The 13,065-nt window shown below is 37.7% G+C and overlaps 1 protein-coding gene and 1 long non-coding RNA gene across 2 annotated transcripts; both read right to left on the bottom strand.

Annotated features, from left to right (window-relative positions):
* Positions 1-391: 391 nt before the first annotated feature.
* Positions 392-7,193, bottom strand: LOC130432425 (uncharacterized). The gene is made up of 3 exons (XR_008908470.1): positions 7,161-7,193; positions 4,952-5,275; positions 392-572 (listed from the first exon to the last, which is right to left on the bottom strand). It is a non-coding gene; the product is annotated as an uncharacterized LOC130432425 (long non-coding RNA).
* Positions 7,194-8,569: 1,376 nt separating this feature from the next.
* Positions 8,570-9,932, bottom strand: LOC130432413 (protein rapunzel-like). The gene has a single exon (XM_056761756.1). The coding sequence runs from the start codon at positions 9,930-9,932 to the stop codon at positions 8,751-8,753; it is 1,182 nt and encodes a 393-aa protein (XP_056617734.1). The 3' UTR covers positions 8,570-8,750.
* Between the last annotated feature and the right edge of the window lie 3,133 nt (positions 9,933-13,065).

Raw genomic sequence — 13,065 nt, 5'->3', positions numbered from 1 at the left:
ATCGCATAGATGCATCACGCGAGCACACACACAACAAACACACAACACACACACACACACAAGTTCACACAACCTGTAGCTCACTTGACCGCTAGATCAGGATTAGGATGCTTCACTACACAGAGAGGGAGATGATAAGAACAGAAAGAAGACAAAAAATAAAATAAAAATGAAAACATTGAAATTTTTATTCAACTTCAATTAATAAATACGAGCGAATTGTCATGTGACAAATCATGTGAGAAGAGCATTTTCCGTGTTTGCCGGATTACAAACTCACCTACATGGCTTCGTTCACAAATTTTTTGAGTCATATGGGGATGGTTTCAGCCCCTATCTTGTTTTGATGTGGGAAAACCCTTGTGGCGGGTAGAGGAACGAGACAGCACAACAGACGCTTTTAACCATGCCCCGAAGGGAGCTTTTATTCTAGTATTTGGGAGTCGTGATAGGTAAGTAGGGGAATTAGGTTGACGCTCCTTGTAGATGTGACTCCTTGGCTCTCTTCTACTCCGGGGTGGGTAAGACGTCTTTGGCTGCTTCCGCGAAGTCTGCTGATCCTTAATCGCTCTCTGTGTTGCAGAAAAGAAACCAGTATTAGTCATAGGAGAAACCGGAAAGTAAGCTCGCTTCCGCCTTGGTTTCACCGGCTTATATCCGGGAGTGTTGAGTGGCTGCAGCTGTGGAGCGATCGGCAGACTTGATTGTCGTTGGTTCCCATGGCCATGGCGACGCTGATTACGCACCGGCGGACTCGCCACACCCTCTACCCACTTTGATACACAATATTTTGTGTTTTCACTGATAATGTTAGTTCGGCAAAATGTTCATCAAAACGAGACTGTTGTGCTGCCTGCTGTGCTACCTGGATTGTGCAAGGAACAAATCAAACATGACTAACAATATTGCTCTTGATATGCTATGAATCCCTTTGTAAACCAATACTGTTATCAATTATAACATTCCATGACATTGACATGTGATTTAAACCATGTGTCAGATCTGCATAGTAAGGAAAATTATGTCTAGGCAGACATGATTTATCATCGTGTCCAAGCCAGACCCCCCTTCTTTTAAAGAGGGAAATGCAAGAGAATCAAATGCAGAAGTGATGAAGGTGACTATGAGAGCTTCAGCGCATTTGTTTCCTGTTGACACAAGTTTGCAGCTGTTAGTGTGAGATAGAAATTAACAAACAGAGATTGACTTTTGCTGCAAACGCTGTAAAAAAACTGTTGTGCTTACTTCAAAAGATGATGTAAACTTTGATTAAAGTTGTTGAGAAATGACACTGTGATAAAACTCTAATTTAATAACCTTTTAACTATTTGTGAATGTTGAGAGCATTTTTTTGCAGTTTCGCTGTTCTACCTGCATCTGGAGTTGATGTGAATATTGTGACTGAAATCAGTACTTGTCTCTGTCATTTTTTATTGCTTAAAATTCATTATTCAGCATCATCATAACAATAATAGCAAGCAACCATTGATTCAATGTTAACAAATGTTGATCTCTCAAAATTAATTACATCAAATCAATATCATGTTTGCGCATGCAATTCTTGTTGAAAAACACCATTATTGTGATCAGCTTTTGCTTTAGTTGGGCTCTTGTGTTTTAATGTAAGGAATCTTTTTACCATTTGACAATGTGTTAAAATGCATTTGTTGTGGGAAATTATGTTGTGACCCAGGTCAGATGATGATGGTGGTTTCTAACTAAGGATTGCAAGTGTCGTTATGAAGTAGTTGTCATTACAGTTCATGACTATGATATTAATCTTACCAACCTTCTGACACTCGAGTGTGAGAGCAGTGTCGTAACTTGTATTTAAAGGCACTTTTTACTTGCTTGACATATGTTATTAAGTGCAACAATTACAACGTAACTCTTTTCTTTGCTTTAATGACACAAGTGTTCTTATTGAAACACAATTGTAAACACTCAAAGATAATTAATTTATTGGAAGTCAAGAGTCAATGCCCAACTAAAGCAAACACTGATCACAAAAATTAATTTCTTTTTGCAGGTGCAAAAGTTATGTTGATTCAATGCAATTCACATTGATACTTAATAATACTTGATCAGTAGGTTTAGTCTGCAATTACAGTATATTTGAGTTTTTTCGACTTCAAATTAATACACTGCTTTACTTGAAAAAATGTCATCATAACTTGTTACATTTCACATTTGGACAGAGCAGTTACTAATTATTTTTCAGTCTACTTCTAATGTGCATTGCCCTTTAAATGTTGGATGAGCTGGAAATGTTAAGTTCAGTTCACTCAAAGTCATCAATACACACAGCACTTAACTTAAGGCAAGTGAAAGTGTGCTGCTTCAAATAAGCATTAGTTAGTTCACTCTACTTGTTTTTTCAAGACAATCGGTTTGCATGCTTTTTTTGCGTAAGCTTCACTGATTGAATTTTAATCATGCACCACTCCAAATCCATCCCTATAGAACCTGTGTAAATGGTGACACTTTTTGTGATGTCCAGGGTCCTGAAAGAAGAGTGTCAGAAGAGAAAACCACTGCATAGCCAACATTTGTATCACAACAAACAAGACAACGCATAGATTCTCTACTGGGGTTTCTCTTAGGTCTGTTGAGGTGCAGACCTTTTCATTTAGCGAAATATTGTTTTTTGTGGGTGAAAGTGGGTGGCAGAGTTACATGTGCATAGGATTTGGGAGAGAAAAAAAGCGCTTTTAAAACTGTTAAAAATTGCATTTGTACAAATGGCATGGTAAAGGTTTGCATCGCTGTTACAAGAGTTTTGGAAGAGCATTTTTTTGGTCAAAAAATGACTGTACCCCAAGTAACCGATGTGTCGTTTTTTCCTCAATTTTTTGTATTTTATTGCTTTTTTTGACGAAATCATCATTACTGCAATGAGTACCAGAGTGGATTTATGTTGTATATTAAACAGAGTAAACTTAAAACATTCTGAAAAAATAATTGGATGTTCTACTAGATGTTCTGAAATGACAAAAAACACAATTGACTGAATATTCATGTATGATAAAAATGAAGAAAAAGTGGAAATGAAAAGTGTCCATGACAGATATTCTCATCCTCTGTTACATTTTTAAAGGACACACACAACGATATTTAGATTGTTTGATTTTGTTTGAAGAAACACATCTACCAGGTTAACAACTTACATTATATTTTTAGTTTAAAAGGAAAATTGGGAATTTGACTAACAATCATTAGAACAAGGGATTTCGGTATTTTATTCTCGTGATCAGTATATTCTTATACACACTATAATGGTAGTGATGAATGCTTGTGATGAATGAGTAAGCTCTGGTCAGTGATCAAATTTCACTTGCCCCTTCGTGCTTAGACCTAATATATTAATAACCACAGCTGAACCAATGATATTTGTTGTATAACTATAGTTATCCGAAAGGGGTACAGTAGGGATGACATATTTTGGAATGCAGAGCATGGAAGTAAGGTTCGCATTTTAGCAATTCCGGTTCCATCGCTATGGGTTTTTAGAATGGATCTTTGGTGCAATTACTAAAATAAGTTAAAAAAATATATATTTTCAGGTTTTATATGTCCTAAAACACACCAGTTATACCCGCTTGTGATTTTTAAAGCTTTATCGTGTCTTAAAAATGACAGTTGATAAAGCAAATACCTCCTTAGGCGGGACATACAAGGTCATCACAAATAATGAAGATTCATTCACGGAGTGATTACTTGATCAGGGAGCATGTTTTTAATAAAAAGTTGTCGGAGGCTTGGTGGTGGTGATGTCGATTTCGAGTAACCGTAGTGTAGTCTGTTGTGAGAAATTGAGCATATCAGATTTTGCTCCCCTTGTGACATAGGAAGGGGATCTTATAGTAATATTACAGCCAATTGATCTGCATGTTTACACCCACGGCATGCCATGGCATCCACTGCACCTGTGTATCCCAGCCCTGGTCGTCCAAGAGGTCACAAATTGTAACCTGAGGACCAGCATTGGAAAACACTGCACTACACATGCGGTATGTCAACAACCCGGATGGAAGATGGGGTGGGGTGTGCAGTAACTCATTAGCACTCTAGGAGACGTTCACCAAAACGGGTTGCTGTGAGCATGGGTGTTTTTGATGACGCACAAAGGTGTCATTTATGCAGTGTTTTTAAGCTAAATATGTTACAGACATTTCACGAAGACCCTATAAATTATGTCAATTTGTTGAAAATGTTCATCCAATGAGCCCTTTAAATAATGAAATGGAATATTTGTTACTTATTTGGGCCCAACTGCTAAGCTGTAAGAGCCAGCAGCAAACCCTCAGAGCCCTCTAGCCCCTATATGATGATCTAAACTATTGTAAATAATAATATAAAAAAAACTTAAGTTGGTCGATTTTCCCTATATGTATGTTTGACTCAAGTAGTGATATTGTTTTGTTTGTCGCACATAAAAAAATGTGTTGCTTCAAAAAAAAAAATTGAGCCACTATGAACGGATGGACCAATTTAAAGAAGTCTTTAGTACTTTTCTGGACCTTGACAACAACTATAACCATGATGTCTATGAGGAGGCCAGGAAATCTCTTGGATGACATTTAAAATATATTTATTTACATTTACATTTAGTCATTTAGCAGACGCTTTTATCCAAAGCGACTTACAGGTGGGGTAGGCAATGGAAGCAATTGGGACAGTATAAGTACAACAAAAGCATAAGTGCAATCAAAAAAGAAGACTGGTCTCATATAACCTAACACAGTATACGGAACCATTCATTTTTTATATTATTTTTTGGAGTAGATAAGAAAATAGAGTCAGAACAGATCATTCAGATGTTGACGGGAGAGATGTGTTTTCAGACGTTTCTTAAAGATGGCTACAGAATCTGCAGATCTTGTACCAGTGGGCAGTGAATTCCACATAGGTGGAACAGATCCGGAGAAGGTTCGTGAGAAAGATTTTTTACCTTTTTGGGATGGCACCACAAGACGCCGTTCGTTTGCAGAGAGTAGGGATATGGCGGGTACATATGTCTGCAGTAGCGAGTGAAGACAAGGTGGTGCCGAACCAGTGGAGATGTCAGCTAGGCAAGCTGAGATGCGTGCAGAAACAGTCGGATCATCTGGGCGAAAAGAACGGTAGAGTTGTGTATCATCCGCATTTGTGTTCCGAAGATGCCGTGAGGGCTTAAAACGTTGAAAATAACACAATCTTGATTTTGAGCTTAATTTTTCCTTTAAGGGGCCACATTTTCAAATCTTTTCCTCAGACTCCTGTCACTAATGTTTATCTTAGAACAAAAGAAAGAAGAAATTAATGGGTTTTGTAGCATTCTAGAATGTAGTATTCTTCTGTATTTAATTTAGAATTGAGCAGTAAAGACTATTACATGTTTGAGAACTTCATTAAATGTCTGTGTATTTCCTACCTGTTAGACTACATGCTATTTATGATTAAAAAGTATAAAGCTTTTGAGACTATTATTTTGTTTGATTTAATTTGTCATTTAGAAGTGACCAATAAAAAGGGGGTAGGTTGCCCTTATCAGTTTCAGCACATGCCCCTCCCAGTTCTGTGCACGGCCCTGGCGCGGGTAAACCCACCCCCTAGCTGAATAAGAAGTTTTTATTATTTTTTCAACTGAGTCAGACTTGTCTGTTATTAAATTTGTATTGTTCTTGCACACGCAGGCTGATTGCCGTCAAAAACAGTCAATTATTTAATGGCTGGTGGCCACAATGGGGCCCCCCATGCTTGCGGCACCCTACTCATTTGCGTTGTGGTTAAAACTGCTACTGCACATAACACATCCTAATTTACTTACTAGAGAATTAGTGAATGCTCATTATGAAGCTGTTTCCGTTCTTGTTAAAAACGCATGCTCTGTGTTATTCTTCAAAGACGTGATCAGAAATATGTTTGTTTTATATATATATATATATTTTTTTTTTTTTACGTTTTATGATGGCATATTTATTCTACTATAATATAACATTCATAATAAAACAATACCTAGATTCTTCAACATTTTCAATTTACTTTGTATTTTGTGGCCTTTCTCTCCCAAGCCCTGGTAAATGTCTTAATTTCTTTCAGCAAAAAATTCAGTAGGTTTACATCCAAAGGATAAAACCAGTGCAGTGGGTGAGCTGGTGTGTGTCACAGAACAAATGTACAAATGCTGTATATCAGATCAGACCATTTAAAGGCAGGAGAGCGGTCGATGGTCCACTCTGGTGAAAAGGTAATGTCATTAGCTCAGCCTGTGATTGGCAGATCCAGCCAAAGTGAAGCATCCTGGGATTGATCATCTGCCCATGGACGAAAATCTCATATAACAGTATATAAAATTTCTCAAGAGCAATTTTTGAAGGGGACACAAATAATACAGTCAAAATTGTACAAACTACGACACTAAGCGACAATAAGCATTAGGCTTATCCATTTATATTTTTTGTCTTTGTTCTGAAGACAGGAACTACCCATGATACTACATGTTGACATTGAGTCACTTTTTAAACACTTTTAAAATGTTATCCTGATTTATACTGCAACATTGTTTGACAAAGTAACCGTACATCGACATTATTGAGTGGTTGTTATTTTCCCCTGTAGTGGACAATCTCCGCTAACAAACTTTGTTCATGTTCGTGTACCCAAACAAACTTAAATTATTTGTGTTGTACTCGTTGATGAATCGCCCGAGTTTCAGTAAACTGAATGTTTATCTTATCCGCCGCGCACATACGTCACACAATAGATGCTGAGAAAACGATCCTCTCCAACTGAATGAAAGCTGAGCACCTTTTGTGGACGCTAGATATAGTGCCAACGTCACAAAACTTTAACCGGTATGTACGCGACTGTGTGTGACACGGGACATGAATGGCGGGATCGGTGGGTAAGTGTTGCGGATAATGTTCACATCATGACAGGTCGCTTAAAATATAACAATGAATGCGAAACGGCTTCGGCGTGTTAGTTGCAGTGTGTGACGTCCTATGCAACAAGCTAACGTTAACTAGCTAAGTAACGTTTTAATCGCTAACATAGCAGATTCATGGAAAATAGATCGGTAATCAACATTTTTTTAAACAAATAATTTATCAATGAGTCAGCATCAACCACATTAAAGAGAATCACTTATTTTAAAGTGAATAAAATATCCTTCTTACTGGAGTTCAACAACCACTGATGAACTGAGCCGCATGACTGACTTGAATGTGTTTCGCAATGCGAAGGTGGGATGAACGTGGAGAGCAGGCATTGGGCCAAACCACTGTGAGAGGCAGGGGAGGGGGAACTAAACAGTTTCTAAATTTAAAACGCATTTTTGCTTTTGTATTTTCTACTAATTACACAATTAGATTAGATAAACATAAATATATTTATATTTATGACAATAGCGAATTTAAGTGATCGAGGGGGGTCAATCCTCGGATAGAGGGGGACATGTCCCCTCCGTCCCCCCCGGGATTTACGCCCATGCATCTGCCCTTGGCACTTGGGCTTCATAAAATCATGTATTGGTTTATTAAATATTGATACTGTGTTTCCTGGAGTAGGTCAGACTTTTTTGATCTTTCATAACAAACAAAGTCTGTACAGTTTGTCAAAAGAATATTCTGAAAAAATTCCATATGCGTGGATGGACCAATTATGAACATTTTGTTTAGTTAATCCTTGTAAACCCAGTGCTGTGCATTTGTGAAAATATGATGTTACTAAAGGAAAAATGTATCAGTCATGTTACAATAATTCCTTTATCTACTCAGATAATGTGTTGCTAGTGTAACGGAGGCAAGCTAGTGTAGAGCTGTGCAGTATGTAAACCTCACTTCGCGACATCAAGGACTCTCTAGCGACCGACGCTAGAGACTGCTGTCTTTAGCCTCCTCGCTAGAGCACCCGACTCCCATGCCGGACCGACCCGCTTAGAGCGGTGTGGAGCGTTCCGGTTACATTAGCGCCCTCTGTCATCAAAATAATATTTTATTTTTCAATATTCAGGAAGTATTGCAGTCAAGAAGAACCTATCATACTGGGGTCATATACGTTTGGTTTGGTTTAATAGCAGTCAGGTTTAAGGTTGAGCCACATAGAAACCTTTATCAGAGCTGAAAGCCAAATAGATCAATATAGCTCCAACAGGACTGAAGCCTCGTCCTTTAATAAATACAAGAGTCTCTATTGTACAACTATTTATCCCCTGAAACAGGAGAACGAAATGGTTGAGAAACCTAGGGACTTTAGAATAGCCTTCTTATGTTTTAAATAAGTCAATACGTCAATAAGTCAATAATAAGAAATTAATAAAGTGCAGTCAACAAGAAGTCAAAAAATCATTTTTAAAAACATGCCAGCAGCTTTAGAAATAAATCATTTCCAAATGAAACTTCTGTCGTTATTTACAGTCCGCCCTGCCATTTAGTTTATATGCTCTGTTTTCATTCAATCAAATTATAATTGATTCCAACTTGAGTTGCTGTAACTTATACAATAAGTCGGAAAATGAAAAGTCCAGTCCAGTGGATGAAATTTAGCTGTACCTGGTGGTGAGGTTAGGAACTGCAACCAAAACATTTCAATCCGCTCGCTTTCGACTTGAAATGTTCAAATGACTTAGAAAGCCAATTTGATTATTCTTAATTCAAATCAACAAGAAATTACATGAAGCTCACAAATAGAGTGCTTAACTTTGCATTTTACATCTAAAGTCATAAAATAGTTTTATGTGTGGTTTCATAATAGTTGCATTTATGCATTTACTCAGAATGCACACACACGTTGACATTCTTATGTTTTCCCCAGTAATGGCATTCTTCAGGAAAACTCGACAGAGCAAAGCTCTCCTTGTGACGACTAATAGCGTGAACCAAAAACCCAGAAAACTGTTTGTCAAGGACCTCCACTACAGTTTTGGCATCTCCTTTCTTGGCAGGACCGTCCATCATCTGTTTTACGCTCTCATCAGGCACAGGCTGCGGGTTGCTGCAGTAGGACACCATAAGATTAGTGTCATTTCCTTGAGACACTTCAAAATATTTCTGTCCGGCCACACACTGAAAGTTTTGTCCAGCTCTCAAGTCTCTATATTTGCTCATGTTAGTTATGACTCTGATGGACCAGCTCACCCAGTCGTACTTCTTCACCAGGAATTCCAGCAGCTCCTTAGCCAAATCTTGGAGGTTTGCATCCTCTCTCTCCTTCAAAAGTCTGTTGATGTCCAGTTCAGCTTGTTCTGGAAATGAATTCACACATCTCTCAATGGTTTTCTTCATCTTCATCTCAATTTCTTGGATCTTCATGTTACACTCTTGAATCTTCTCTTGCTCCGCCTCCTCGCCCTGAGTAAGAAAGCAATATCCCAGTAAAGGGATTATTCCCAGGCAGAGAAGCTCCTTTAGTCTAACACAGAAGTCTTCCATCATCCTTCTGTTTCTTCCTTCGTAATCTTCCACAACATCCAGAATTGGCTCGCCAAATGTGCCATGTCCCATCAAAGAATCGTAAAGCACAGAGAGGTTTTTCTCTCCTCCTGTTTTAAAAAAATGATCCAAGAACAAGCGTTTTTTGACCTCTTTGTATTCAGGTTTGGCTTCCAGAATGTCAATGTATTTTCTGAAATGGTTCCGCAGATTTTCCTCCACAGAGAAGAATTGAGAATCCAAACGTCTCCTCCTGATCTCACAATCAATGTCTGTTAGCTGAGATGAGATGACATCCAGTTTGCTCCGCACAACTAGAAACTGCTCTTTCACATAAATCACCTCTTTGCTCTCTACATTATCCAGCACCAGCCTTAAAACCGGGGAAGCGACCTCAAAAAGAGGACACAGCTCTCCAACAGTGCTGGCCAGAACCTCGGCTCCCCTCTCAAACATCTCCATCAGTGCTTCAATAGCACTCTTCTTCTGGGCTACTACTCTCTCCAGTCGACTGGACATGTCTTGAAATGGAAAGGTCACACAGAATACACACAAAAAAAATTAGTAATTGTATTTATATGTTTAAAATTTTCATTTTATTCATGTTCCTGGTTTAATTATCTTTTTTTGTTCAGCACAATCTGTGCTTTAAAACATTTATTGGTGCTAAATTATTTTAAATAGCTGTTAAGAATGAGATCAAAACATAAAAATCCTTATTTGTTGTAAAACAGATTACAAATGTTTAATTTGCTATTTTAAGATTGCACTGCTGTGTCTGGGGCATTATATAGGTTACATCTATTGAAACATGCTGTCAATAAAAAAAATCAGTTTAGGTGAAGAATATTAATGACAAAAAAATGACGAATTACAGTTTCTTCAGATCAAATGAGAGTAACACGTTATTAAAACATAAATAAGGCCACCGTTGAATATCAATCAAAATGATAAAATGACTGAAACCCTTGGAGTAATACAGCTTAAAGGGGTACATACTTTATGCTTACGTGCCAAATATACATCTGTACATTTAGAGACACACCTTGTAAATGTTTCTAGATGCAGTCAGCATCATTTCAACATCTTAAATTTGCGCATCCCTGACTCACATCTTTACAAAAAAGTAAACAGTTTTCTCTCACCTGGCAAGATAAACAGCTGGTGGGTAGATCTTCAAAACCTCCAAAGACCCGAAATTATTTCCACTGTTTCTGGTTTGAGATTGTCGTGATAAGATGCTCAAGGTGAAGTGATTTGAGGGAGAAAGAGAGAGAGAGAGAGAGAGAGAGGGGAGGGATGGGTAGGGTGAGTAAGACAGTTGTGCACATTGAGAATAGGCTCAGGGTGGTTTGGAAAGCGCCTGGCAACTGTCGGATTAATGACTCATAACTGACTGAAATGGATTATTACAGTTTGTGTATAGTTAGAGATGCGATGTGGTTTAAGACAATTCGTTCTACATCAAAATATTTGGTTGGAGGTTTTTTGTGTGTGGTGTGCAACATCTCACGATGGACTGGATAGAACTGGACCATGCGCAGGTTTGAATTTGAATTTCTCAGGCGTATTTCAGGTATTTAGCCTACTGCTATTTTTAGGCACACATTTTTATACTTCATATACCAAGACACTATTTTATGCTGTTCTTTTTTGTACAAATTTAGCACTTAAAACAGGAGATATACATATGTATTTAGTCTACAGAGCCTAATGAACGGCATTTGCAAGTGGTTGAAATTTATTTACTTTCTGATTATCATTCTCAAAATGTGTTAGTGTATGTAACTACTGTATGAGGAAATTCCATTGTTTGTGGCAACATGTCACGCACAATTGCACCTCCCTTCATAATCAATTAAACTGTATCTCATTTTGTTTGACAATTTTATAGTCTTTGTCACCTTTTAGAAAAACTTTATTGGATAAGACACATATGTGATTTGCTATAATATGACTGTGGCTATTGACACACTTTTGCCACACTAAAATAACTAAAATAGCAGATGCTGTGTATGAGTAAGAATTTTTTCTCATGAAAGTAAATTTTGTGTGTTGTATTCATCTGACACACTGACATTTTAGAGAAAAGCTAATGAAAGAGGTCCTGAAAGATAGAAACTGTATAATATTTAAGTCATTTTGGCGTTTTTTCATTTAAAATTGACCTTCAAAACCCTTTTGACCAACCAAAATGAATACATGGTTTTAATAATTTCAATTGTCACAGGGGTAAAGAGAATTGATTTTTGTTCATATGTCTTTTTAAATGTATTTATTTGATCTATGCTCTTTATTTAACCCAACAATTATTTTTAATTCTTGTTTTAGCATGCACAATAGAAAAATGCATCCTTACATGTTTTAATTAGGCCTATAAACAAATAAGCTATATGCATGACTTCTGCGTTTCACATTCAGAACCCTCAGCTGTCATGATTCCACCTCTTCTGGTTGGGTAATTCTTGGTCTTGAGGTGGAATCATACAGGATCCTTTGTTTCTCGAGTCTGCGTCATCGTTCCTACCCTCCTGTTTCCCAGTTTGTGTTAATTAGTTTATCTCCTACACCTGTTTCCTCTTGATTTGCTCCCCTTTAAAACATCCTCGTGTTCCTTGTCCTGTGCTGGTTCATTGTACGTTGTACCTTGTTTTGTTGTATGTTCGATGTTCTCCAGTGTCTCCAGTTTTTGCTTGTTCCTAGTGTCCTCGAGTTTGTCAGTAAGTGTAGTTTCGTGTCTCAAGTGTTTGGTTTCTAGTTTATTTAGTAAGTGTCTTTGTTAACTTTATTTATCCTGTATTGTTTTCCCCCTCGTGGGTTTTGTTTTGCTCGTTTGATTTAGTCTTGTTTTTATATAATAAATTCCCTGTTTACCCTCACGAACTGTGCCTGCCTCCATTTGGGTTCTTCCACACTGTCTTTCATGCCTGTCATGTGGGTCAGTGGTGGGATCGGGGATTTGTCACACCAGAGACCGAGTTCGATCCCCGATCCTGACATCAGCAGCTTCTGGTTGGGCAGACATGAAGCAAAGAGAATGAAAAAATTTGAAGATAGTGAAATTTAGCATCTGCTGCACATTGCGGCACACAGCAGTGGTGTAAGTCCTCTTCTACCGTATTTGAAATGATAATTTCATAAATTAACATTTCGTTATAACATTCAAATATGGTAGAAAAGCACATCTATATATAGCACTGCTGTGTGCTGCAAATGTTTTTAGTTAATAACTTCATTTACTTTACCAGAAAACCCGAGTTCTTGTATGTATGCAGTGCCAGGTGTGTGTTGCGCTCTCTAGTGTACGAACAGTACATTTTAAGTGTCAATAAAAAATCTTAATGGTCCATTGTGAACTTTTTTTTTAGGATCTATTGACAGAAATCCCTTATAATATACATAACCATGTCTTCAGAGGTGTATAAAGACCTTACATAATGAAGCGTTATGTTTTAATTAACTTTGAATGAGCAATTTCTATTTACAAACACCGCGGGTCCCATTACATATAATTCGCCATGTTTTGCAGCCGTCGTAGTGCTTCGAAAGGGAGTGGGGAGTGAGCGGTTGGTTGCAGTTCGCAACCCGTGCCGCTAGATTTCACATACTGGACCTTTAAGTGACAAAGTAATTTTCATGATATGCACATCCA

This window comes from Triplophysa dalaica, chromosome 12 (genome assembly GCF_015846415.1).
Source record: "Triplophysa dalaica isolate WHDGS20190420 chromosome 12, ASM1584641v1, whole genome shotgun sequence".
Taxonomy (NCBI): domain Eukaryota; kingdom Metazoa; phylum Chordata; class Actinopteri; order Cypriniformes; family Nemacheilidae; genus Triplophysa; species Triplophysa dalaica.
This window is presented reverse-complemented; position numbering and strand designations above follow the sequence as displayed.

Coding starts and splice junctions, on each gene's coding strand:
- LOC130432413 (XM_056761756.1), bottom strand. CDS start 9,932: ATGTCCAGTCGACTGGAGAGAGTAGTAGCCCAGAAGAAGAGTGCTATT.